At 40.7% G+C, this 26,861-nt stretch overlaps 2 protein-coding genes across 2 annotated transcripts in view; both read right to left on the bottom strand.

The window, feature by feature from the left end:
• The window catches only part of IP6K1 (inositol hexakisphosphate kinase 1), a 29,201-nt gene extending 26,247 nt beyond the window's left edge, over nucleotides 1-2,954 (bottom strand). The window contains exon 1 of the mRNA XM_063292022.1: nucleotides 2,853-2,954. The gene's annotated coding sequence lies outside the window, so the exon portion shown is untranslated. The remainder of the gene's footprint in view (nucleotides 1-2,852) is intronic.
• Nucleotides 2,955-7,056: 4,102 nt separating this feature from the next.
• Nucleotides 7,057-26,861, bottom strand: part of CDHR4 (cadherin related family member 4) — a 31,329-nt gene continuing 11,524 nt past the window's right edge. The window contains exons 9-20 of the mRNA XM_063292867.1: nucleotides 26,041-26,224; nucleotides 25,353-25,500; nucleotides 24,927-25,032; nucleotides 19,891-20,097; nucleotides 16,575-16,714; nucleotides 14,898-15,042; nucleotides 12,959-13,173; nucleotides 11,954-12,093; nucleotides 11,491-11,532; nucleotides 10,937-11,021; nucleotides 8,870-8,903; nucleotides 7,057-7,470 (exon numbers count right to left, since the gene is read on the bottom strand). Of these exons, the coding sequence (XP_063148937.1) occupies nucleotides 7,415-7,470; nucleotides 8,870-8,903; nucleotides 10,937-11,021; nucleotides 11,491-11,532; nucleotides 11,954-12,093; nucleotides 12,959-13,173; nucleotides 14,898-15,042; nucleotides 16,575-16,714; nucleotides 19,891-20,097; nucleotides 24,927-25,032; nucleotides 25,353-25,500; nucleotides 26,041-26,224 (1,502 nt within the window). The 3' untranslated portion in view covers nucleotides 7,057-7,414. The remainder of the gene's footprint in view (nucleotides 7,471-8,869; nucleotides 8,904-10,936; nucleotides 11,022-11,490; nucleotides 11,533-11,953; nucleotides 12,094-12,958; nucleotides 13,174-14,897; nucleotides 15,043-16,574; nucleotides 16,715-19,890; nucleotides 20,098-24,926; nucleotides 25,033-25,352; nucleotides 25,501-26,040; nucleotides 26,225-26,861) is intronic.

The following is a 26,861-nucleotide window of genomic DNA, read 5'->3' as shown; positions in this document are numbered from 1 at the left end:
AGACTCTTTCAGGAATATTTAAATCAAAAAATATGTAGAGTGAACAGGAGAAAACTGAAAACATGTTAGGCTAGGTGTAGGGGTGCAAGCAGGCATAGGAACCATTGTTTAAAACCAAGCACAGAAAATGAAAGTGTCAAATAATTTTTAATTATTTCAGCCTCACGTTTCATTTAGAGGAAGATTCACCTTTCATCTGATCTTTCATCTTGAGGAATCTATCAAAATGTTAAGAAGTTACATTGGCAGTGACTCAAGCAAACAGTGCAATTAAGATATGATTTATTTAAAAAAGACTTTAATCAATCTCTCAACCATCCATTGTTTTCCAAAGCCAGGCAAACTGATATGCTTCTGAGAAATGTTCTCCAGCTCTAACAAGCTTCCAAGACTTTAAATTTGAGGTGGATCAAAAAAGGCCAATCTTAATGCATTTTACCATTTGAATAGAACAAATATATATTAAATACATTTCCTTTATATTACAATCTATTACACACAATAGCTTCTACTTTAAACAATCCTATATCAGGTCGATTAAATCTGTCCATACATCATTTATAAAACACATAAAATCCCCCCAATCTTGATAAAATAATAACATTTCACTTTTTTTAAATATATGATTTTTATAAGAGAGTGCCCCAAGCAGGGCATTGAACCAAATCTTATCCAACCACATTCAAGCAAAAGATTATCCAGATATTTCCAGTAATGAGCAATGATTGCTGCTCAAAGCAGATGTAGTGAAGAGGATACTTTTAAAAATAAAACTGAGGTCAAATAAGTCATATTATTAATTGCATTTTCTGTCCCATAAACACCAGCTACAGGGAAGCCTAGCAGTCTAAGGACAGTGAAGAAAATATAAGCCAACTCTTTATGTTCCTGCCAAGATCAAACAAAAATTGTCTCTCTGAAACTGCTACTTGTATTTTAAAGAAAATTCTTATTGCAATAAGACAGTTCATTGTAATTCCATTAGTTAGCTGAGGCCAAGGGAAATGGAAAAGGGAAACAACAGATAAGGTAGATGGACTGGATTGAAGGGAAGACAGGTCAAGATGACCAGGAATTGAACCAGACTTGACGGCACCTACCCATTTAGGAGGCCACAGATTAGAAACTCCTTGAAATATAGCAGGAAAATAGTACCACAGATGCATAATCACATAAAATTATCTAAAGAATCCTCTTCAAAATAAGGGCCAAAGATTATTGTAGCAAATCACAAATACTAACCACACGTAGAGCTGTGTCGCCTGAAATCTGAAATGCTTTTTCAATCTCAAGGGAAGCATAGCATTACCAAATCACAAGTATGTGAAAGGCATTCATATGATTAAACCTAGATTCTTGAACAAATTATGAGCCTAACACATTCTAGGGGACAGTAATAAGTGAATTTTAAATAAGAACTGAAAGGCATTTCCTATTTAACTCAATATGCTAATAAGAGCACTTTGAGCAATGAGAAGTTATTTCTAGCAATACAGGAGGAAGAAAAATCTAATAATAATAATAATATCAATATCAGTATTTCCTCATTGCTAGTTACTTGACTCTTTAAAAAATTAAGTTCAGTTAGTAGACTGGGATTCCTGACAAGATCATTTACTAAATGCATCCATAAATGTATATGTATGCAATTTTAACAGATGCTGCTTATTAAAAATAGCTCCAGGCACTTTTCTGCTTCAATGGCAAAAAATAGCTGTTTTCAGGCACACTGACTTGCTCTTTGTAACAAAGGTGCTAAGTTAATGTCAACATTATGCAAAACTGTTTTAATGAAGTATCATCTACACTTTATAAATATTGGAAACTTGTTTCAAGTTGGCAGATAAAAATAATAAGCATTTTGATAATGTTAAAACAATTAACGTATCAGTGGAAAGGTTTGTAATATTAAAAAGCAATCAGTATAGTTACTCTTTGTCCAATTCACCACAGTTCAGTACTAGTTCCCCATAGAGAGCTGTTATATAAAGTCAGCCTAATTCAACTGTAAAATTTTCACTGCCTATAGAGGTAAAGCTTTTTGCTATTCCCACAATGTTCTGGATTGGGCCCAACATGCTTTGTTACAATGGAAGTTCCAAGCAAAAGTCTCCTGCTAAAAAGCAACACAATTTCTCAATAAATTTAGACAACTTTAAAACTTATTCTGTCATTGCTAGTCCTTCTGGTGGATGGGAGAAAGTTTATGGCATACAGCACATCCCCAGTTCCCTCTAAGCAAAAGTAAGTTTCTCTAGCCTCAGCACTCTCCCCACACAACCACGTTTCAGCCCGCAGATGTCACGAACGTCTGCCCGTATCATTTCTTGCAAGTCCCCGTCTAAAAGAGCCAGTGAACCTCACAGCCAGGTTTCATCAAGAAAAGGGGCGGCACTCTGAGAGCTCAGAAATCGGTTGAGAACAAAACCACAACTTCTCTAGCTCCCACCACAGCTTTCCCCAACCTGGCGCCCTCCCTATTGGTTGGATTATATCCCATCACCCGACCAGCAGGGTGCTGGTCGGGGATGATGGGATCTCACTTAAAGCTCAGTAAACTCTCCTAGAGGGCGCCAAACGGGGGGAGGCTGCTCAACAGACACCTGTACCAGAGACTTCTTTTGAGTACCTTCAGAAGATGCGTCGTGAGGGCATCTGTTCTCTCTCACGAGCCTCAACAGCAGCCCCGAGCCAGCTGGCTTCCGTGTTCCGCCCGTCGGCGCCCCCGAACCGGCCTTACCTTTCCCTTTGGAGCACTCATTCACTGCCCGATCCCCCCACATCCAATTCGGATGAGGCGCCCCCCCTTTCAGCCCGATCGCTTCCTACGAGGAGAAGGAGCCGAAACTCACCAACGTAAATTTCCCCCTGCCTGGCCGGGGGGCGCTGCTGCTGGGTCCCCCCAGGCCGGCTTCAAGACTTCCCTCACCTGCTCCCTACAGTTCGAATCAACAACAAGATGGCGGCGCCGGGAAGGTGGGCATTCTGCCGTCATAGCAACCATGTCGTCCAAGGTCCACCTCCGAGGAAACTAAACCAATCGCATACTGATACACTCCTAGCTTTCTATTGGTCCTCATTTTTATTGGATAACGTATCCGTCACTTCTCCAAATTCTCTGCGCCCTCTTCCACTAGAACTCCGCCTCCGGTTTTCCAACGCACGCTGCGCAAATGTGACGAAACCAATCTTTTGCGGGGGCTATTGTCTATTGGCTAATAAGAAGTGACTCACCAACCAATCACAAAAGCCTTTCACTGCTATTCTCTATGTCCCTTTTGAGGCTACTGTTTTAAAACCTGACCTCTGAGCCTTCCTAGGAAAGTGGTTCTTAAGCTGACTTTCTGTGGCTTAGCTTCTGAACTCTGCCATGGCATATTTTTCATACTATCGTTATCTCTTAGGAGGCCTTCTGGCTGTTTTACAAACTCCAGTCTTATCTGGCTGTCAAGCTCTGCCCTCTAACCTGATAGAAAGATTGCCTTAAATTTTGCTTTTTTAAAAAAAAGTCATAGCTTTAAAGCGTTTGCAATAAATAATAATTGAATATATGTGCTAGGACTATCAGATTTACTCACAAAAATTAGGATGACTACTGCAGCAACGAAGTCAGTGTTTTCTGTACCTCTTTCCTGCCAGCTTGGGGTTGTCCAGATTTTTGTCTGGCAAATCACTCAGGTAAAATGGAGCCCATGAGCACACCCAACACACACACACCATACCACCCCAGATCATTTGTATCTTTACAAAAGAGAGCATTCTTCTGTTCTCTCTTTTTGATCTTTTAATAAAATTTCAGTTCAAACCAGCAGCAATTTGAGGTGTAGACAAATGATACAGTTTCTCAGTTGTACACACATTTCACTCCTTTACTGAAAAGTTTTTATTATTTGGAAAACCTGCAAATGCTATTTGATTGTATATGAAAGATGAGTTAAAATAAATATATAAATCTACAATGAAGCAAGGTTTCTTTCAACCCTTTATTGGTTCTGTTGCAAACTCACTGCAGGACTGTCAAGTTGTATTTATTTATCCCAAACATGATATATAAGAGAGAAGGTAAGTTTCAGTAAAGAGTTTATACACCAATATGCTACAGTTTTATGAACTGCTAATATTTTTTTCAGATAGATTCTTTTGCAATAAAAAATCCATTTTAGAGCAATATCCATATTAAGCCAATTCAATGGTCACAAAATATGCAAGCTTTTGAGATCTCTAGATCTCTTTATCACACAGGATGTCAAAATATGCAGGTTGTGGGAGAGGAAAGGAATGGAAGGGGAAAAAAATATTGACTCACTACTAAAATCATGAAGTTTTCTTGGCCGGTGTTATGGGAAGAGGCCACAGACATTTGGATCTGTTTTAATTATTGAAGACAATATGCTCAATACTCTTCAGTACACCTAACCAGATTTTTAAAAGATAGGTCACAGTAGGAAAACAGATCCTCCACTATAATAATAAGGCAAGGTATCAAAATGAAATATATCCGATGTAGGTTTTCTGCCAGTTTTCTAAATATGGAGAAACCAGGGAGACATACAATAGTTGTCTACCAAATGAGGTTAAAGGAACTTTGTTCTTGATCAAGACAATGACAGGAGTAGTTCTGAACACGGCAGTTTCATCAGTATTAGAAGGCAGGTCAAAATGCAAAGCACCAATCCAAGGAAAACCTTATTCTTAAATCGTAGGTCTCCTTAGTGAAATTCATATTGCAGCCACATCTCCTGCATGTATCCAGAAAGTACTTTTCACTCATCTGATATGGTCTCTAGGATATGAAAGCTTTATGTTGGTCCTTCCACCCTACATACAATTCCATGTATGAAACAGAGACTGCATAATAAAAGCCTTGTCTGGAAGTACCCACAATCTTAAATGCATAGAACCTAACAGGATTTAATCAGAGGCCTATCTAGTCCAGCATCATAGGTAATAGTGGTCAACCAGATGCCAACTAAGGTCCTTGAACTTGCAAACCAGGACAGGGCTATCAGATGGCTTCCACTAAGCAGCAATTCTTGTTCCATAGCATGTGTGTGTGAGTGTGTGACAGAGGGAGGGAGGCAGGGAGAAAGAGAGAGAGAATTGCATGATCCTGAGTATCCAATGGAGAAATTTAAGAGGCCTTCTCAAATTGACCAGAATTCAGCTCTTCCAGATTGAGGGTCAGGGGGCAAGGGGAGGCAAATGACATCATATGCACCATCACATCATAATGTATATGATGCATATACACAATTGGAGCCATTTATATAAAGTCGTGATGTCATGATGATGTTAAGGTCAATATCATTTTGACTCTGTCATGGCTTCTACTGGATGCCCATACTCCCAACAGCCACTTCCTATTTCAGCTCTTATTTCTTTGTCATTCTTGAGCTTATCTGTTATTTGTGCAGCTTCACTCACTTGCTTCAACTAAGAGGGCCCAGCAACTGGATACAAGATAAGAAAAATACACATTTGGCTTAATTTCACTATGGTTTCTTTTAATTCAAATGTAGCAATCTTTTTTGTTTTATTTTGGTTTTTTTCTATTTTCTTTCTATTTCAATAATTGCTTTTTTCTACTTTGTATTTCAATACTTAAGAATTAAACATAGTTTATTAAAAAAAAGAAATTATAGAATGCTATCCAATAGAAGTATAAACATATTTACAGGTCATTAATTGTTTGTACTTAAGTAATTAACTAATTTATTGTGCAGCACTGAAAACTTACATGACCCTAATCTACAGTATAATCTTCTATTACTTCCAGTAACAAATCAATTGTTTAAATTAGGTGCTCCAGTAGAGGGCACTTTCACATCACAAGTTTGTCCTGACCACTCCTGCACACCAAAATAAAAAACTGTTATGACAGACTGCAGTATTATGGTAACATGTATAACCAACATTTAGTAGATATTTAGGAGATATCCAAGTTTATAAAATAATACAATGCTGTGAACACCAGCATTGCCCATATTATGGAGAATTTTGTTTAGGAGATATGGAGAATAAGATTAGTTAAAAGTTAGTGTCAAGTTGCAGTACTAATTCCCAAGTTTTGAGGGAAAAGCTGCTCTCAGAAGAATCTCCACTCTCTTCCCTATTCTAAATACAACATACAGGTAGTCCTCGATTAACAACCATTCATTTAGTGGTTGGGACTTACAACAGTGCTGAAAAAACTGACTTACAACCAGTCCTCACACTTATAACTGTCACAGCATCCCCATGATCATGTGATCATGGTTTGGAGACTTGGCAACCAATTCACATTTATGACCATCACAGCTTCCGGTGGCAAGCAAAATCAATGGGGAACTGCGTGATTCACTTAACAACCATGTGGTTTGCTTAACTCCCACAGTGATTCACTTAACAACCACTGCAAAAAGGTCATAAAATTGGGTCGGATTCACTTAATGACCACTTTGCTTAGCAACTGAAATTCCAGTCCCGATTGTGGTTATTAAGTGAGGACTACCTGTATCCACTTGGAGCAGAAAGAGGGTCAATATGGCAAGCATTAGGACTACAGCTGGTCTGGAAATTGCTATTTCATACCCTTAAGATGCCTGTGACTTGTGATAACTTCATCTGTCAGGGAAAGACATGCCACATTCTTTATTAAATTATTATGGCACTAGTGTGATTAAAGCTTTGCCTAGGGAGCCCCTGAAAATATTTGCCCCACCATGAATACAACCTAACTTCCACTGAATAGAGTATTAGGAAATTACAATTATACAAAGTTGCTGTGTTTGACCTTGGTACACTCACCCAACAGGTTGGTGCTATGCATAATTCTTTTATTGTTTCTCAGTTATTCAGCCATCCCGAGCAATCAGCAAGAGGAATGAAATTAAAAGAAAGAAATACATACATGATACTATATTGTGAAATGCCAGATGTCTTCAGAACCCACCGTGTTACTAAAGAAATGAATATGCCTGACCTGAGATATAAATGATCTGATATTAAGCCCTGTTCATATCCCTTGTTTTGAAACCAGGGTCCTACAGTTCACATACAATTTTTCTGCACTCAAGCAACACTTGCGAGCCTTTATTACACCACTTCCTGATGGGTACATGGTTTTGTAAGAGGAAGGAGGGACAAACAGCTTGATGGTTTGCCTAGTTCCACATTCTTACCTTCTCCCGCAGTGTGGAGAATTTCCAGACATGGAGGCACTGTAAGTGGTGGGAAGAACTTTTCGCCTGCCTAATTCTGAGAATGAAACAGCTGTGGAAAGCAGAATAGCAGAGGAAGAAAGAAAAGTGGCAATCCCTGGTTATCTAAGTAGATGTAACTGATGGGATGCTATTCTTGATGCCACCATATACAGCAGGTGCCAGTTAGAGTATTGCTGGTGTCCAGAAAGCCAGCTCATCATCTTCCTCCATGCTCATACCCAGCGACGTGCTCCACTGCTGCTGTCAAACAGGTAATATTGGCCAGAGACTTGAAGCATAAAACAAGAGACAGGGTTAGTTTTTTTCCTGCTTTAGCCTTACCTCCCTGTCTTTTGCCTTCTTATCTATCTATCTATCTATCTATCTATCTATCTATCTATCTATCTATCTATCTATCTAAAAGATTTGTATGGCTGACCATCTTAGAACACAACTCTAGGAGGATCTTCATCTGCCTACCAAAAGCTGACTGAACACAGCCACATGATCCATGCATTGTGCTGTAAATCAGAGGTACCTGAATTTCATAATGGAATACAAGGACATAAAATATCTATCTATATCTAAAGGCCGTTCCTCTACAGAATTTGGGAAGACAGCAATTTACACAGAATTGCTATAAACTTCACTTCTAAATATGGAGTGGTTTGGCTCTGTAACATTGCACAGACTAAGAAAACTCCAAAAGGCCCACCAGTAGGCATGCAATTATTCACCTTCTTCGCAGTCTCTAAAGCAGGTAGCATCACTTGGCAAAGTGCTTCAAAGCTACTTAAGGCTGGGCCTGCTTAGTACTTGAATACAAAACCACCAGGGAATACAAGGGCTGCAAGTGAGATTTGGAATTCAAAAAAACATCCAAATCACTACCATGGGTCTGCCAAGAAAACTACATAGTGCATGGAGGCACTGGAGTGGGGGATTTTTTGCCCCAGGCCGACATCTGGCCTGAATGATTTACAGTGGTCTGCACTCCAAAAACTGGACAAGGAGGGAAAAAACAGGCTACAATGTCTCTGATGACACAAGCATGAGCTTGCAAGAATTCAAGAGCTTCTGATAGACAATTCAGGCAAAACAATGTCCATCAGGCCACAAAGAGTCAAAAATGACTGAAGAGCTGAATGAGAACAAATGTACATATATGTGTAATAATCTGTTCCCATGAAATGCATAACCTATTCTCACATAATGAGTAATTTCTCTCTAGAACATAAAAAATTACAATTCATTGTTAACTATGGTGGGAGAGGACACAGGCTGTGTATCCTTCATCTAAAGTCAGACTTCCCAGTAAGGAATCAGTGTATTACCGAGTCCTCTACAGAGCACAACAATGGCATAAATCCAGCATGGTTTCTGGCAATCATTCCCTATTATGTGCAAGGAAACCAGCAACATAGTAAAGGTCTTCATCTGGCTAAGCTCTGCAGTCTCTTCTCTGCAGAAGGACATGACATGTGACAGCAACTGCAGCTCTCAGCCTCCTGCAAATAAATCCAGCTTTAGCTAAAAGATGAACTCTGGTGTTTCCTTTCTTGCAGTGATAAACAAGAGGTCTTTTATGGGGAATGAAGAATTTATGTCTTCTTCATGGACTGACTGGACTACCATGCTCTCTCTCTAGAGCTCAAGGTGATTGAAAAACAGCTGGAGGTTAAACTTACCAGGGTCTTGAGCCCGGCCATCAAACTGGTGTTGCTATCATGAAAGAGAGAGAGAGACATGAGCCATCTCTTCCCAAGGGCCCAGGAAGAAGGCAGAAAGCTTCCTTGAACTTAGCCTTCTGCCGTTCAGTGATTCTCCCAGAGCAAGACACAGGCCTCATCTGTGCGTACTGCTCGCCGTGGTGCAAGGCACCCCGCTGTTTGTCAAGAAGATAATGTCATTCTCAACCTGTCTCTGGCCCGCAGTGAGAGCAGCCTTTGTCGATCTTTTCTTGCTCTACATCAAATGTGGTGTTCCCCACCCTCAACCCTGCCAGCTCAAGTGGTGCTGTGTATTCTATCCCTGGCCCCATTTTGTTACGGGCAATGCCTCCATTCCAGTTGCTTAGTGTACATAGTTGTGGACACGCCCCCTCCCTACAGTCACTGGTAGCTTCCCTCCATAGCCGTTTTATCTCGGGCTGCTGGGATGCCTACCCACCTTCAGAAAGATTCTTCCCACAAAAGGCATTGTCTGAGGCATTATATGCACTCCTTATATACCTGAAAATCCTGGCATTTTGAAACACTAAGACAGTGGCTCCTGTATGGCTGAGGCACAGGTGTACCACTGAACAGATCATGAATTTCAGCTGATGTGAGTAGGTCACATTATAGCCATTTTTACCTGCTTGTTCCTTCCTGACATCCTACAAAGGAACGTCCCACAAAAATGCATTGAGCAGGCAGTGCCATTTTGCCTACTCTAATGCTATTTTGTGTACTCCATAAGATACTTCTCTTGCTACTTACAGCCAGCATTCCCTTGCAATGCTTACTGATTTGGGAAAAGGGGTGTAGCTGACAAGAGTTCTGCCAGTTCCCTTTCTAGAACAAGCATAAAACTGCATACCAATTTTCTGTAAGGTTGGCAAATCTCTATCCAAAATTAGCCCAGCTGATTGGGGCGGGGGGTTGGATGGTGGCTGGGAGTTTCAAGGCACCCTATCCTCCTTCTCTAACCCACTAATTGTCCTAATCTGGATAGAGGTTTACCAATCTTATGGTAGATGGCAGACTGGTAGACAGGTTCACTATTCTTCCTGCCACTTGGGCTTTCAGAAGACCTTTTCAGAAATAGCCCAGGTGACAAATTACTGATATGGAGCACCTCCACATCAATGACCTGCCATTCTGGAAACTTGAAAGGTGGCTAAAGCCTCTGTCCTGGGAATCTATCCACATTCACTCAAGCCCGCACCACCACACTTTAAGGACAGCAATTGATAATGGTTTCTCCCACTGACAGCTGACACTGGGTGGGAAGGAAACAAAGCCAGAGAATCTTGCCAAGGATAGTCAGAGAAGGGAGACAGTGTGGAGGAAGAAGAAGGAAGATGGCTTTTTGGGTTCCTGCTATCTGATGACTCCGTGGTATGGTGAAGAGACAGCAGGAGGCCCACAGGCTTGCTGATACCAGTAAGTAGCATCAAAGGAAGTGTTCTCCACTCTACTTTTCTCCTCTCCCCACATTATGCAGACAGCTCCCCTATTCTGCTGAATTTAAACTGGCTCCCACACTGAATAGCAGCACTTTAGTGCTGATGTGCAGAACAGTCCATGGAGGACCCAAGAAAACAGGATGGAAATCATCAAGCAAGTGCTTAGGTTGATTCTGTTTCATCAAGCAGGCATTCCTGGGGATGGCTAGAACCTTAGAATGGCCCTAGAATGGCCCTTTTACTCACGGATTGATAGAGAACCTTTAGCCATATGGATTTTATCATATTTTATATTTTTATTGTTTATTTATATTCATATTTATAGTATTTATAATTGCATTGAATTCTAAACTCTGCTTTTATTGTAAACCACCCAAAGTCCCTCCTTCGGGGGGAGATGGGCAGTGATAAAATTTGATAAATAAATAAATTATCCTAGTTCCTACGTTCCATAAAAGGCCATATGCAGGAGAGTGCAACAGTGTGCCACAAGGATGATTGCAACTAACCAATTGAAGGAGACAACAGCAGCTTAAGCACAGTCTTAAACAGAAAAAAGCATTCAAATTATGCCATGATGACATACCAGATTATGTAACTCAGCAGATTCCTTCCCTTTCTCCTTACTTGCTTCTTCTGTTACCTTGTAATTTTTTCCCAGTTCTTTGCTCCTACAGAGTGTGAGACATTGGATTAAAAAAGAGCTCCTCCATTAACATCCTGATGGAAGTTTAGCAGGACCAGTGGTTATTGGCCTATGATGTTTGGGCCTACAGGTGTTTTTTGCACCATCTCCATCCTTTTATGAATCTTTGCAGATACCAAAAGAACTTTAATGCTTTTACTACTGTATGTCTATACATGATTAGACATGTATTCCTACATCCATGTATTGTATATTCTTTAGCAAATGCCAATGTTTACAAATTATGTTTTTAATTCCATGGACACAGCTTTGGGGTTGAAGGTATGGCTATCTTATTTTGGTTTTTTGGCTTTAAAAATAAAGGCTCCTAACTGATAATTTGTCTCTGTAGCTTATTCCAAAGCTTTGTCCCACAAATCAGACATGAACAAGAAGTATGAAAAATAATGTTTCCCCATAAGGGTTACAAGTTATCCATGATAAGAGGCTCTTACTTGTTCTGCAGTAGAGGCTGAGATATCTCTCCTGGTGCCTTTCTGAAAGTCAAACAAGAGTAGGGTGAGTTTTCAGAAGAGATCTTCTACTATTTGAACGTGGTAAGCTTTGAGATTGTATGAAATAAACTGCAATGTTCTTTCACCTTGGAATGGTTTCTTGGAGCAGATAGTAGATTGCAAAAGATCAGGTTTTCCAGACAGGGGGAAGGGGGCTATAATAAGTTCTACCAAGTCAGATCATGCTCCTTGGTTGAGGATTGCTCACTTTGGTTTCAGTCTAGTCCGTTTTCATAATGTATCCTGATAATAGCTGATGCTAATAACTATAGCCATCCTGGAGAAGGTCCATCTAGGTGGTTGCTAAGAGTCAACACTGACTTGGCATAATCAATCCGTCAATCTGTAGGTATTATTAGATTTCAAGCTAAGCAATGCAGGGATAATTTTGCTGAACACTTACCTCCAGCAGAGTTGCCAAAACAGCAAACCCAATGCAGAAAAGAAGAGAGCTCCAGTTAGTGTAAGAACCACCACAAACCATGAATCTGGTGCCCAGTATGCCACAGTTCTGTGCAAAACAATGGGCTTCTTGGGGACTGTCTGAAATCATAATAGTGTAAATTTAGTGTGCAGAAACACATAGCTTTTTCAGATGCTAGGCTCAGCCTAGCCACTCTCTACCCATGTAGCCCATAAAAGAGCTGAATTATTGGGTACCGACTCTCCATGAATTTACTGTAAATTTCTTTTCAATCCATTCTTTGTCATAACTCAGTTTTAATCTGTTATTCCTTATTCAGCCTGAAACAATGCTCCAACAATGCCAGGGAATGTTTAGCCCTACACCTATTGCAAATTACAATTTACAGCAGCCCAAACTAGCATGATTAATGCTACAGATTCTGGAAGTTTTTGTTAGGAACAGCTGGGGAGCTATAGACTCCCAACCATGACCTAAAAGAACCAACTGATATTTTGGGGGTTGATTAAACCAAAATGCAGAGCTAGGTCTTGTGACTTTCCTGGTGATACTGCACTTTGTATCATTGGACATTCTCTTTCAGTAGCTAGATCAGGATACTTTACAATACCAAGATAAAACCATGCTGAGTAGCAGCCTCCAAGTTACTCACACACATGCACACATTCCAGATCACAGGGAAAGGACCAAAACTACCATGAAGTGCTAAGTCCCCAACGCCTCAGAAAATCTAGTAGGCTTTCATATTGCCAAAAACTGCAAAGCGTTCTTTAGATGCTGCTCCTCTGGAGGCATCTAAATGCAGTTTATCAACTAAGGCACTATTATGAAAGCAACATCATAGTATAGAGAAAGATCCATTCTAAAGCAGAGCTACTTCACAGGCTGGGGGAATAGTCTGTGGGACAAGTAACAAAAATGTGGCAACTCCAGTGATGCAAACGGATCAAAAAATGCTTGACTGCAACACATATGACTGCTCACCGTAGTAGTTGTGGTGGTAGTAGGCACGGTTGTGGTCCAGGGGATCACATAAACAACAACTGTGACTGTAGTGCTGAAGCGAGGTAAGCTATCACTATCTGTCACTTTCACCAGAAGCACAAAAACAAGAGGATCGTATATGCCGTCAGGCTTGTAGGAAAAAGTGTTAGGGAAAAGCCTGTTTCCTTCCATGCGAAAACGGCCATTTACGTTGCCTGGAAAAGGAAAGAGCATTGATGCTTTAAGTGAGTGTTAAATTTATTCCTAGTTTAATTGCTCGTACCTTTCCACCAGAAATCCTGCATACTGGTGGCACTTTCTCGTCCCTCAGAAAGCTATTTGAAACTGACCCACAATCATCTTTGCAATTTGTAGATCTCTGCCCACACCAAAACACGCTAGGCATTGTCACATTCGCATCTGTGAATCTAATGGTCGCTGGGAACATACTGAGCCAGTCAGTGCTCTCCCTCCCCTACGGCTGACTGGTACAGGAGAGTAAAAATCCAGTCAGTTGCTCTCGGAGCTACTGGCATTTGTGGAGTAACAACCCCCCAACCACACTCCACACAAAGATAAGGAAATAAATGGCTAGTGACCTGCCTCATGGACCATTTTTCTTCTAAACATGTTGTTGTATACATTTGTGTCATTTGTTTGCAGGGAGAGAGGGAGAGAGGGAGAGAGGGAAAGAGAGGGAAAGAGAGAGAGAGGGAAAGAGAGAGAGAGAGAGAGAGAGAGAGAGAGAGAGAGAGAGAGAGAGAGAGAGAGAGAGAGGGAGGGAGGGAGGGAGGGAGGGAGGGAGGGAGGGAGGGAGGGAGGGAGGGAGGGGCTGCTTATAAACATATCCATCCAAACTCCTCCAAAACTTCCTGTTCATGGGAGTTCCAGTCCACTGTTGCATTAAAAAGCCTCTATAAGTTGCGAAGTATGCCATTCATTTTTCAAAAAGGCGCTCTTCCCAAAAACCGTAACCAGGGCTGCATGTAGCTATAGTGGCTGGAATGCTAAGTTCCAGATGTAGGGATACATGAAAAGACAAACTCCAGGAAGAAGAGACTGAATTAGAACTTGGAAAGGGGGGTGGTCACAGCTGCTGTGTTATTCCTGGCTTGAGCCCAAGAATCAGGATGTGGGAAGAGACCAGTTTTTCTCCAGTGAGGAAATAGATTGTCCACTGCAGCAAGAACAATCCTACAAAAGCTGGCCTCTTTTCAGTTCACAAGGCAAAAGATGGGGTAGTTGTTTTATTTATTTATTTATTTATCAATCCTATTTTTATCACCACCCATCTCCCCCACACGGCATTGAAAATTGACCCCATCCCTGCCTGCCTGCTTCTTTTACGTGCCTCCGTTCTGCATGCCCTCCCTCTTGCATGGCAAGGTGCCCACAAGCTCTTCCCACAGAAGCCCCATCACTCTCCATTTAGCTTACTCTGACCGACAATTCCCAGGGTTAAGGAGCCCCATCTCAGGCCAGCACTGGGAAGTTCTAGAGCAATTCAGGTAACATGAGGAAAGGCACAGCCTTCCAGATTTCAGAAAAAAAATGTAGCAACCACTTTGCAGAAACTGGACTGAACCAGCTGGGTAATATCCCTGCCTGGGGAGCATTCCTGTGAAAAAAAGATGAATTACAGTAGCTTCATCATTCTATTGAACTCTTATCTCCAGCACATTCCCTCTACCATTGCTATCTAGCACTAACTATAGTTCATCTTACCAAATCCACTTCTGCCTGCAATTTAATTCTTTAAGCATTTTATAAGCAGAAGCAGCGCTCAGCGGTGAGCTTCTACTCTCCAGCTTTCCCCCTATTTCAAGTTTAGCTTGTTTCTTCTTTTTCCAGATCCAAAAGAAACCCCTGGTATGAATCTCCCTTAGTTTATTTAATCGGGTCCCAGGCCGATTAAATAAATCTGTCACCCACTCCATACCATCCACAATGCTGTAACTCAGTTTGGTTCCTTTGTCTTTGTCTGTACACTTTATCTCTGTGATGTTGATAGTTGTGGCTTGGGTGGAATATATGGAATACAACCAAAAATGTTCTCCACACTCAGGAGGATGGTCATTCACATCCTGGGGATAAAAAGGACATCAGGTTTCATGGCAGACAGCTCACAAGTTCCCAAACTTTCTCCTCCTTGTTGCAGTGATCACAGACATTCCCCAAAACAAGGTTTCATGCAAGAAAGATTTCCAGACCTCAGGCTTGTCCTGTTGCCCCAAAGGGAAATAAAAGATTGCAACATCTGTGTAATTGTAATTCTACATGAAACAAATAAGCGTCAAAAGTGGCATAAAGCAGATGTTTGCAGAAGTGATTTTTGGCAAGAAAAATACTACTTTCTGCAGTTGGTTATTTGCCACGAGAGATTCCAAACTGAACCATGGAAGAAGAATTCAATGGGTTATCAAGCATGTCTGAAGGGCACGCACTGTTCATTACCCATAAAACGATCCCCTGCCCCAGCGAAAGCCTGCTCCATCCCAGGCCTAACAAAAGTTTTAGAACTGATTTTCATTAGCAGAGCAACAAAGGGAAAATGGTTTCCCTGCCTTCCTCTTGTATTACAGTGCTCTGGATCTGAATCAGGCCTCATGGCTGCTATCTGCTACTGTAAGTAGTTTTAAAAGTTGCACACAAATACCAGACCATGGATTTAAACCTTTCAGAGAAGCTGATCCTACTTGGTGCATTTCAGATCTGTTGGACAACAGTTCCCAACCAGCACAGCTATTGGCCTATGGATTATGGGAGAATGGGCAGTGTAGTCCAGTGCATCTGGAAGGCCAGTCTCTCCCTACTCCCACTTGTATAAAATAGTTCTATGCCCATGCAATTCTGCTTTCAAGGCATCAAGTTTCTGACAGAAAGGACCCATGGCATCTTTATAGCCACAGTTAGAACAACTGGCCATGTTTCTCCTGGGAGGAAATTCTAGAAGCGCAATAACATGAAAAGCAATATAAATATATTATATTAAATTATAGCCTGTTAAAGAGCAGAAGAAGGAGGATACAAATATATAACCTGGGATGCATTTGCACATTGGCCCCACAGACCCACACAGCAGATGAGTAACTATATGTCCTAGGAAAAGGAGGCTATTCAAAGCCCAGCTACTCCGAGTACAAGACTGGGCAACCTTTCTGTGAACAGAGGGGCTGCACTTCCATTTTTAAAAACTGGGAGAAAATCTAGGCAACAAAATGTTGCCAGGCAGGCTAGAGCTGAACATGTTGCCTCATTTTGGTTTTTCTTTTTCAGAGCTAGGGTGAAGCATTTAATGTACTTAACGTTGTCTTTATTCACACATACACCTGCGTGCACACATGGACACATAACTCCCCCTCTCTCTCCAAACAATAATGTCCCTGAAAGCTGGTGTTTGGCTGCTGCTGAATTGTTCAGCCCAGTCTCGGGAGCCTCTCAGAGCTACCAAGTGGGGTGGAAATCCAGCATGCAGGCCACAAGTTGCCCAGCCATCTCCCCTTGCCCAGCCATCTCCCCTGCCAAATGCTTGGTCTGATGGATATAACTTATGGTGTGCCTGGGGGTGTAGTCAGTGCTCTGTACCAACCTAACTTCCCTTCCACCTTCAATTTACCTGCACATGAATAGTGACATTACATGTTGTTGTCCTTTGAGTGCCAGGAGCTGCTTCGTTCTCCAGGTCTTTTAGAAGGACGGCCAGATGATATACGTTCTGCGTTTCATAATCCAGGGGCAAAAGTACATGCAGCTGCCCTGTGACATGTTAGAAAATTATTCTGGGTAATTTCCAGTTTAGTCTGCACCCAGACACCTACTCCCAGCACCTCCTGGCTTTTCCTGTCAATCCCTATATCCAGATCAGAACAAGCACATCTGCTGCTCAGTTCAGCTAGCAAAAATATAGTTTGGTGCTTATTTATTAAACATAGCAAATAGCAAACATCAGAACATTTAAATGGAAAAATGGGATGAAAGGACGGCAAAAGCAGAGAGAGAAAGAGAAACATGAACAATGGTCAAGAATTTCCTTTCCTTTCTCTTTCTTTCTCCTTGTCCACTTTCTCCATGTCATGCATGATTTTATACACCTTTATCAAGACTCCATGTCCTTTTTTCCAAGCTTAAGACTCCCAAATATTCTTGCTAATTTGTGTTCCCGTTCGTTCTCCTTGTAAAAACAGGCTTTCCATTTCCTGAAGGAAGCTTTCTTAACCTTTACAGCTTCCTGGACACTACTAGAGGCCATGGTGGCCTCTTTGCTAGACTTGGTTGACCCTTTCTACATTGTGGAATTCATTCCTGCTGAGCCTCAATTATATGGTTTTAAAATATCTCCATGAGCGCCAGTATGGTGCAGTGGTTAAGGCACCAGGCTAGAAACCAAGAGACTGTGCGTTCTTGTCCTGCCTTAGACACAAATCCAGCTGGGGGACCTTGGGCCAGTCACTCTTTCTCAGCCCTAGGAAGGAGGCAATGGCAAACCACTTCCAAAAAAATATGTGCCAAGAAAACTGCAGGGACTTGTCCAGGCAGTCTCCGAGAATTAGGCACAATTGAACAGATTAAAAAAAACCTCCAGCAGAGAGATTGGGTCCAAACTGTTCTAAGGCTATCTATAAATGTGATTTCTTTGTTATGGCCTGAGCATGAATCTACATGAGTGTAACTGATGTCCCTGCTTTTACTACACCTTCTCCTTTACATGCCTCCCTGATTTCTTTTCATCCTCAAAATAATTCTCAGCATTGGGATCAGGTGGATTATAATATAACTCTAGATCTAACCTACATTTGCAGCCAGATATTGCCATCTAGAGGAATTCTGTAGAGGAATCCAGTCTTCCAACATTTATTATGCCAGATTTTATACCTCTTTGTCATGAAACTCAATACTATCTCCAGTACATTCTTCCCTGTCCTTCTATAGAGCTTATACAGATATGACTGTATCCCACTGATTCCCTCTGTTCAGTCAATATCCACTGTACTCGTTATACCTATTCACAGCTAAGCCACCTACCCCACCACCCTCTAGCACCAACGTACGTACCATATCTTTTTTAAAATGTTGGTGTGAGCCTTTTATCTGATTTTTAACTCCTGTCAGATCCATCCATTAATCTACTTCCAAGATAGGCCCTTTTAATATTTTCTGAAACATCTATTCCCTTCTGAATCAGATGCTGCCCAGCACCTCTTGGCTTTTCCTCAGTGATCAGTTTAAGAGCTAATCCTGCTGCCTTTTGATGTGGTAGAAGATGTGTAGGAACCTACAGTTATCTAGTACAGGAGTTCTAAAAAGCTAAGTTAGCTTTTAAGTTAGGCACCTAGCACAGAACATGAGAGGTGTAAAGTAGGGTTTCCATTAAGCTGAGAAAAGGGTGGGAAGTAAAGGGCCCACATTTAAAAGCAGTAAAAAAATTATAGGCTGCAGCCTCAGCTCTCCGAACATAATCAACAGTTTGAAGTTTCTCAACCAGACATGCTGTGTTGAGTTTTTGGAAGGTTCAGTCAAGTTGGAGTCAGCCCAGAGGAGCCTGAGCTGTGTCAGTTCCATTTTGGTTCAAGTGCAACCCATCTGTCTCTCATATGAGTTTGGCTTGTCCCATAATATCTCCTGTGCCTAACAAATCTAAACTTCTCCACCCTGACACCATCATCTCATTCAGAAGACCTCTGAACTCTGCCTATCTATCTAGCCCTGAATATGGCAATTCTGGACTTCAACCTGCTATCTACCAACCTAAATTTGGCCTCCAGGATTGGCTGAATTTGGCCTCCAGGATTTTTCAGTGTAATTAGTATAAGTGGACCACAGTCTCTGCCTCCTCTCCAGCACTATCCAGCAGCTTACTAAGATGATGTGTGAATTTTGAAACCTACACCACAGGGAGGTACATTACCATCCAGAATGCATGGCTCATAAGCCCATCTCTCTCTGTTTCTAATGACTGAAACACCCAGAATCGAAAGGCCTTTCCCTGGTTAATACTGGTTAATACTGGCTTTTAATTATTTCAAGATTAGGATTTAAAGTGTTTGCAAGCATGCATCTGATAAAAGCCTGCTTTTCAGTTGAGATAGGCAGGATTGCGGGGGGGGGGGGTAGTATTTTGTTTTCTATTTTGCATTCTGCAGAAAATAGAGCAAGGATGCAGTATGAAAGGATGGGGGCTCATCATCCAAGGATTGGGCTCTCCTATAGACACCTCTCCCTCATCTTCAAAAGGAGGTCCTCTTTCCTCAACACCTTAGTTCACCCTGATAGACCTTAGCTACACTAAGGAGCCTATCCTCCAGGGAATGGAACAAAGCAATCATGCCCCAGAAGGTCTTGTCTTCATACTCTCTGGCTCTCTTAAGCATCTTCAACTTAGCCAACTTGGAAAATTTCAAAGGAAGTTTAATGGCATTGTTTTTATTATTACATTACTTTTAACCCTTGATAGCTGCCTAAAGTTGAGGATGAATGGATAGCATTAAAAGTTGAAATGATATATAGACAAATAAATAAATAAAATTACTTGTCCCCCAAAGGTCAAGAGCTCATTGCTGTAAGCACAAACCCATGATTTCTGCTCAAGGGGCTGCAAGTCATACATTTGACTTTCTGTTCAATAAACTGGAAAGCCCTGCTGGCTTTCTGTCTCTTAACCAAGTATTGTTGTAAGCTTCATTTTCTTCTTTAGAAATTGTTTGACCTGAAAGATATAGTAGTGGCTATGCTATACTTTACAGAGTTTGGAGCCTGGCTTCCTCATACAGTTGCTAAACTCACTTCCATCCTTAGTCCCTAGACATGGGAGATCAGTGTACTCTTCCCCCTGAGGAAGTCCTGGTTCAATCAGATTCAGACAAGTGAATAAAAGAGTGAAGGATGACCTTTAAGCTGTTTGGTAAATAAAGCCTGTGCAAGTCCTGCCACGCTACCTGTACGGCTATTAATGTAGAAACCTTTAGCATCTGCAGCCATTATGCTGTATTCAATATTGTTGAATGGATAGTCTTGGTCAGTGCCATTGACTTTGCCGATGCTGTATCCATAATCAGTATTCTCTGGTACACTGAATACTGATTGCGAGCACTTTGGGGAGAACTCATTCACTCGTCTTACTGTCACCAGAACAGATACAGTGGCTGCAAAGTAGAAAAAGAAACCCAGAAAGTTTGTATGATGGCAGAGTCCCAACAGGCACTTCGTAATTGGCAAGGAACTAAGCGCCCAACCAACACAACCACAGACAGCAGGCCAAGCTCAAATTATACATGAAGGCTGCAGACCTGTAGATCTAAACCCAGGTTTGCCAATTGTACATAAAGTGGATGATTTGATTTTTAGAGGAAAGTGGGGATGGGATTGAGTGAGAATGTATCTGCTGCTTATCTCCTAGTGATAACTCCTTCTGCGTACTTTTCACACTGATATTGTCAGCTCTTCGAGGTAGACAGTCAGGAAACAACCACAAGAAATACTAGAACTCTGCTTTATTGATATAGGCTACAGTACAGAATCTTGAAAGACTGACAGAGTTTCTCCTTCCATCCCTCTTATACCAAAGAGTGTCAGTCTTGGGTTTCTTTCTCACACTTTCCTGCCTTTCTGGGATAAGCTCAAGTTTTGCTAATGGTTGCTGCATATTTTCTTCAAGGCCATCTCTGTACTTCTCTACATATATTGGGATGTAAGCCACATGAGGAAGAATTGATGGACTCTCCTGTCCATTTTGCTGGAAAGTTTGGCCCTTAAACATGCTTGATACATGAATGGGGTAGATCTGTGATCCCGTCTTTTGGGGCCAGTAATACATTTGGAGTTTTGAGAACCTGCCATAAGCATTCTCTTAAAATAGTTGCTATGGGGCAACTAGTGCGAAAAAACCAATTTACTGGAAGGCAGGCTAAAGAGGTTAACTCCTGCTACCCTTTCTCTACAATCTCACCTTACCATCTTTTTTTCTGGGCAGCTGGGCATACTGCCAAACAAAACACTGGCTACAGCTACCAATCTGTAATTGGTACCAATTTTCTAATGCCTCTGGAGTACAATGAAGTTCAGAAACCCTGCTAGAAACAAAGATAATGCCTGAGGCTGATGTTTTGTTCTGCAGCATACCACCTCAATTTTTTAAGAAATCTAAAAATAAAAATAAGATCAAGTGAGATGTGGAGCCTGGCAGGCACTGAGATGTCTGTGGGCACATTCCCATCCATGGGATCCACATTAGAGACCCAAGAGGTGGGCCTATATTGAAGCGTATGGCTAAGCATCATCACATGGAATGTGAGTATGCATATCTTTAGGAATGACACATGCTCTGGCTTAATATGGTTAGAACCTTGTATAAAAACTCACCATTCTCTTCTTATACACTGTCACCATTCTGCTAAATCTGCTCATCTTGTATCTGTAATAATCATGTTCTAATGGGAAAAGAATTCTTCTAATACATATAACAAGAACACATTTGTATTAAATAGCCTCTGAACACTTCCCATTTGGTATCATTTTATTATTTTATACTTTTGATGTATTTGTCAAGCATGCATCTTGGTGGTCTATACTGGGCTTTCTGATTGATCTACTTTCTGAGGGGGAGGGCACAGATCACGTGTAGCTGTTGTTTGTCTATCACAAATTTACTTGGCAATTGTCTCCAGTCATGCACCAGTGCATGGGTCACATTAGTTTCAACCGACTGCTGCTTTTTAATTGCCTCCTTTGGTCTCTTAGATGCCTTTACATTCATATGCTGATAACTGCTTTGGTGCAAAATAATTATCGGCATTATTTTACTTTCAATACTTCTGAAAAAAAGCATGATCATTTAATAATGACTAAGAAAACAGGAAGGTGTTTAATACTGTTCTCTGTCTCTCTCTCTTTCATGGCCACTGCTCTCAAACAAGTGAATCTGGGCAGCTAACAATTTTAAAAAAACAGCAAAAAATACAAAGTAAATAGATAATTGGCAGTTGAGATAAATAAATAAAATCAATACAGATGTTGATAGCTTAATATTGTTTTTGTGCCATTATGATGTTTATTAGCTTTTTAAGCTGAACCAGAATCTAATGATCATTAAAAATGTTGTTTCATAGGAGAAATAAGCATGTTCTTAAATCATCTTTCCTGAAACTAAAGGTACTTTAAAATAATTAACTTTGTTTCAAAGTATGATCTAGACAATACTGTATCATTTCAGTGAAAATCCATTCACAGTTTACTGAAAAGCAACAATGCTGTGTTGCTCCATGAGACAATCGAAATCTACTTTTGGATACAGGGGCATTCATAGGGTATGGTGAAAAAAAATTGTGTGCATCACACATAAAAAACATGAAGGCGGAGCTTCAATCACACCATCATGGCCACCAGCTTGACTTTTTTTACCATACAAGGGAGCTGAAGAGGCATGCTCCAGGTCCGGTCCACTAGAGAGTTTTGTTGGGATCCAGGAGAAGAGCCTTTTCTGCCATGGTGCTCGCCCCCTGGAATATCATCCCCCCTGAGATTAGGCTTGCCCCCAACCCCACTGGCCTTTTGTAAAGCATTAAAAGCCTGGCTTTGCCAACCAACCCGCACCCCTGGCTGTATGAGTGAGCCCTTCTTATGGCCAATTTAAATGTGGGACATTGTGAATGTTCTTGGCAGCTATTCTATGCTACTGTATTGATGTTGTTCTTAAATTGTGGTTGTTTTATCCTGCTTTTATTTTGCTTTTAATTGTTAGCCACCCAGAGTCATGTGTATGAGATGGACAGTCGTATAAATTTATTAAATAAATAAATATGCTGTGAGCACCACCAGCTGGGTAACTTTATTAAAAAGTATAGTCTCTTTAAAAAGTAAAGTTGAGCTTGACTCCTGACAATTTCAGAGACACATCCATGTAGTTTTATTGGCTAAAAGAAAATAATTTGTTGTTGCCTCCTTCTGGGATTTTTTTTCAGTCCCCAGTCTTGCTTATAATCTTCATGTTCCCTGGAGGTTTCCCACCCAAATTCTCACCAGGTTTAGCCTTCCTTACCTTCTGAATCCAGACCAAGTTTGAAAACACAAGGTCAGCTGTATCTTAAATCTGTCTTCTCTCTTGGGTGAAAACCATCATCCTTCTGGCTTGGCAAAGAGCAGAAGAAAGATACTATTTTGCTCCATTTCAGTTGGTAAAGCTTGTGGATTTCACCCAAGACAATTTGGAGCTATATCTGGCCTTTGTGTTTTCTAAACTAGGAGATCACTCATTGCTTCTTCATTCCAAAATGCTTGATTGGATGCCTGCAACACCTATAAATGATTAATTGTCTGCAAACCGCATCCTGGGATTTACTTTAAACTGCAGACCAATGACCATGCCATTTGGGGAACCTTTCTTCACCTTTTTGTCTCATTTCTTGCTTTTGGAATTACCTAAACTAACAAAGTTCTGGAAAAGCTGCACTTCCTTTGCTGTGCTTGGTTAGTCCCATTCATAGGTTGTTAAAACTCCTTGCTAATGGAGTGTTAAAATTATTAGAAGAACTGTACTTGTGTTGAATTATTGCATGCTCTGTTCACTGTGAACTCTTCTATAACAGCTCATATGACAGGTCGGGCAACTGAACTATTCAACATGGAAAACTCTTTATGGGTTAATGTTTTCCTCATCTGAATATTTTTGAAATTAAACTATTGCGAGCCAATGAAATGTATAAAGGACTGGTTTCTGGGCCAATATTTGCCATTCCTTCTGTAAGGATATGACAAATCACCATATTCCCCATCTTTTGTTGCTTCTTCAGGCCTTGAGAGAAGAGGAACATGGATTGTAGGTTAGCATAAATATTTGCCCAAAGAAGCTATTTGCCAACCTGGTTATTTCCTAACAGTATTCCCTATCAAGTAAGTCAATCCTACCCAACAGGTGCTTGCCATCTGCTTCCAAGAAAGAATTTGATGCAGGGCTTAGAATTTAGTACTCAGGACTGCCTGTTCTGTTCTGTTCTGTTCTTTTTTAACACAGATTCCAAGGTGAGTCTGCAAGTAGGTGGTAAAAATATCTGAAGCCTTCATAGTGGCAGAGCAGGATCTCTAGTGATCCAAGGATGAGGCTTTTTACATAATGCAGTGTATTCACGATTCTTGGTGCAGAAAAAGTTTTCACAGAACAAAATGGAACAAAACACAAAAAGGATGAGAAGGTAAAGTCACTACTTGTCCCAGACTGTATACATGGGGGGAAAGTCCCTGCTATAAACTAGACAGGGTTTATAGTAACAATGCTGGATGCACTTTTAGATGTGTCACTAGACTAAGGCATTAGTAAAACGTTCAGTACTGTAACAGCTGGTGGCAACGTGTAGCTCACCTTGGCTGATCCCCCAGAATTAAGTAAGGTGGGACCTGGTTAGTACTTGGGTGGGAAACCAATGGGAAATCTCAGTTGTATAGGCTAGATTGGGAAAATGAAAATCATCCCTGCAGAAGGCAATACAGACTACTCCATATCATTGCCAAGAAAACTATATGGCCTTGTAGTCACTAAACATGAAGCCCAGTTCATGGAAGTTTTGACTTTTTACTTCTCATGCTTAAAGAATTTTGAGGACGATTCTCCTTATTTGGAGGAAAAATATTTTTTTAGAAATTTAGATTCTGTAACTTCAACTACCCTGATGCAGAGTTTTGTTTTGTTCTGTTTATTTTATGAAGGGCAGGAAATTACACACTATTGTCTATAGCTTAGGTCTGCTTGTCACCATAAAATTGCATCATATTAGCAGTACTATTCTCTAGTTCAGACAACAGTGATAGACATTCTAGATTTATTTTCATCAACAAATTTCAAATGGCTATTTCTGCAGCCATGACCCCAGCATCTGGGGGAGATCTCCTCCAGTCCTACAACTCTGCCAAGTTTCAACTGACCTCATCAATATCAAGGAAGGACAAACTCCAAATAGTGTTTTTTTAGCAATGTGGTACTTACTGGTTTGTGCAGGACTTCCTTCATCTATCACCAGAATGGTGGCTTGGTACTGAAATTTAGATTCAGTGGCCATAATTTTTGAGTCACAGTCCAAACTGCTATTCACCTGCCAGACCATAGGATAGAAAGATCAGGAGAAAAGAGGCCAGAAGTTACCTTTAGTTATTAATCCATGGCAGAAAAGGGCAGTGGCACAAGTAAAGCTTATGGTATCTTCTACAGAAGAGAGACCCTTAGTCAAGTAAGATCCAAAGCTCCAATCAGGGTCCCTAAAGCACCAAAAGCTAAATGTGAATTCGAGCTTTAGATGTACTAAACATACTGTACATCTAAATGTATATTTTCAGTACTGCCTATGAATTGATGTGAAGGAATATACTCGAATCATATTCACCCAGCAACTGTTGTTCCATCCCAAAGACTCACCTGCAGATTTGGGCCATCCATTCTAAAGCCATAGGGTAGGCTCTGGTGGTCTATATTATACTTCAAGCTACCATTGATACTCTCTGGATCATAGCAAGACAGAGACAACATGGTCCTCCCAATGGAAAAGGTCTCTGGAATCTCAGTTCTGGAATTAAGCAGAAATAATCACAAGAGGAAGGAGCAACAAGAAGACACAAGGAGATTTGAAGAGGGTAAATATACAGTATCCACCCTCTCCTCTCCCTGTGATTTTCGGAAGCTACTCTTAAAAGACCATTGACAGAAAAGGTAGAACTTCAAGATTTCCAACAGGGCCGCTAATTTAGTTTTGGTTTATGATGCCTTGAGCACTGATTCCTCCAAATCATTAGCCCATTGTTACTTAACTTGGATGACCTCCAGATGTGGTAGATTACACAGTCAAAACCACCACAGCCCCTGGGGATGATAAGCTTTAATTGGTTAAGGATTTACTTGGATGTATTTACCTTTAAGTAATCCCAAACTCTCCTCCCACTTAGCTGTGTAACTCCTATACCTCTCACTTCAGAAACAGTGGTTCTCCTAATCACCTAAATCAACCATACATGCACCCCTATACAGAAAGTGAGACACCCTCAAACTGGTTCTGTTACTATACGTTTTCTTGGCTCAAGCTGCCACTATTTTCTTTGTGGAGACTTACACAAACACAGCAGGGGAACACAGGGGCCCTTTCAAGTTCTCCCGCTTCACAGTAATGTTGACAGTGATGTTGGCATGATCATTGTGATTGAACCTACAGTAGGCTTTCACCACCAACTGGGTTTGGGCTAAGCTTGGATTGTGTTCCAGATCTAAGTAGTATGTGGTCCTGATGATGCCTGTGTCTATATAGTGAAAAAAGATTTTTTTAAAATATTATTTTACCAAGAATTTTAATTACAGTAGTAAAAACTAATACAAACTAAACTTAGAGAAAGAGAAGAGAATGGAAAGAAAGAATAAAAAGTGCAGGAAAAAAGAAAAAAGAATGAAGAAAAAGAAAAGAAAAGAAAAAGAAAAAGAAAAAGAAAAAGAAAAAGAAAAAGAAAAAGAAAAAGGAGAGTATAATAAAGGCAAAGACAAAGAAGTGACTTCCAACCTTCACCACCAGTATAAACAAATTTAATAATGCTTCATCCCCTATAAACAGATAGTTCTTCATCCCATATCCCACCCCTTATCTATATTCCTTTTACTTCTAACAGTCTTAATCTTTAACTCAATCAAATATTCTTGTACTATTTGATTTCTCTTCAATTCTTCTTTATCCCATTGCACAGATTTATTCAAGGCTTTAACAAGCCTCTTTTGTAGATCCAATAGGAAAACATTTTCCAGGTCATTCTCTTGTTTTATCATTTATATTTCCCTTTTAATTTTTAAAATTTCAGCCAGTTTCTTTTGTATATCTAGTAAAGCATCCTTTTCCAAATCATTCTCTTGGCCTGTCATTTGTAGTTCCACATTCTGTACTTTATCTTA

The sequence above is a fragment of the Candoia aspera genome, chromosome 2, assembly GCF_035149785.1.
Source record: "Candoia aspera isolate rCanAsp1 chromosome 2, rCanAsp1.hap2, whole genome shotgun sequence".
NCBI classification, from domain to species: Eukaryota; Metazoa; Chordata; class Lepidosauria; order Squamata; family Boidae; genus Candoia; species Candoia aspera.
Note: the sequence above shows the minus strand (reverse complement) of the source record. Positions and strands in the feature narration are given on the sequence as shown.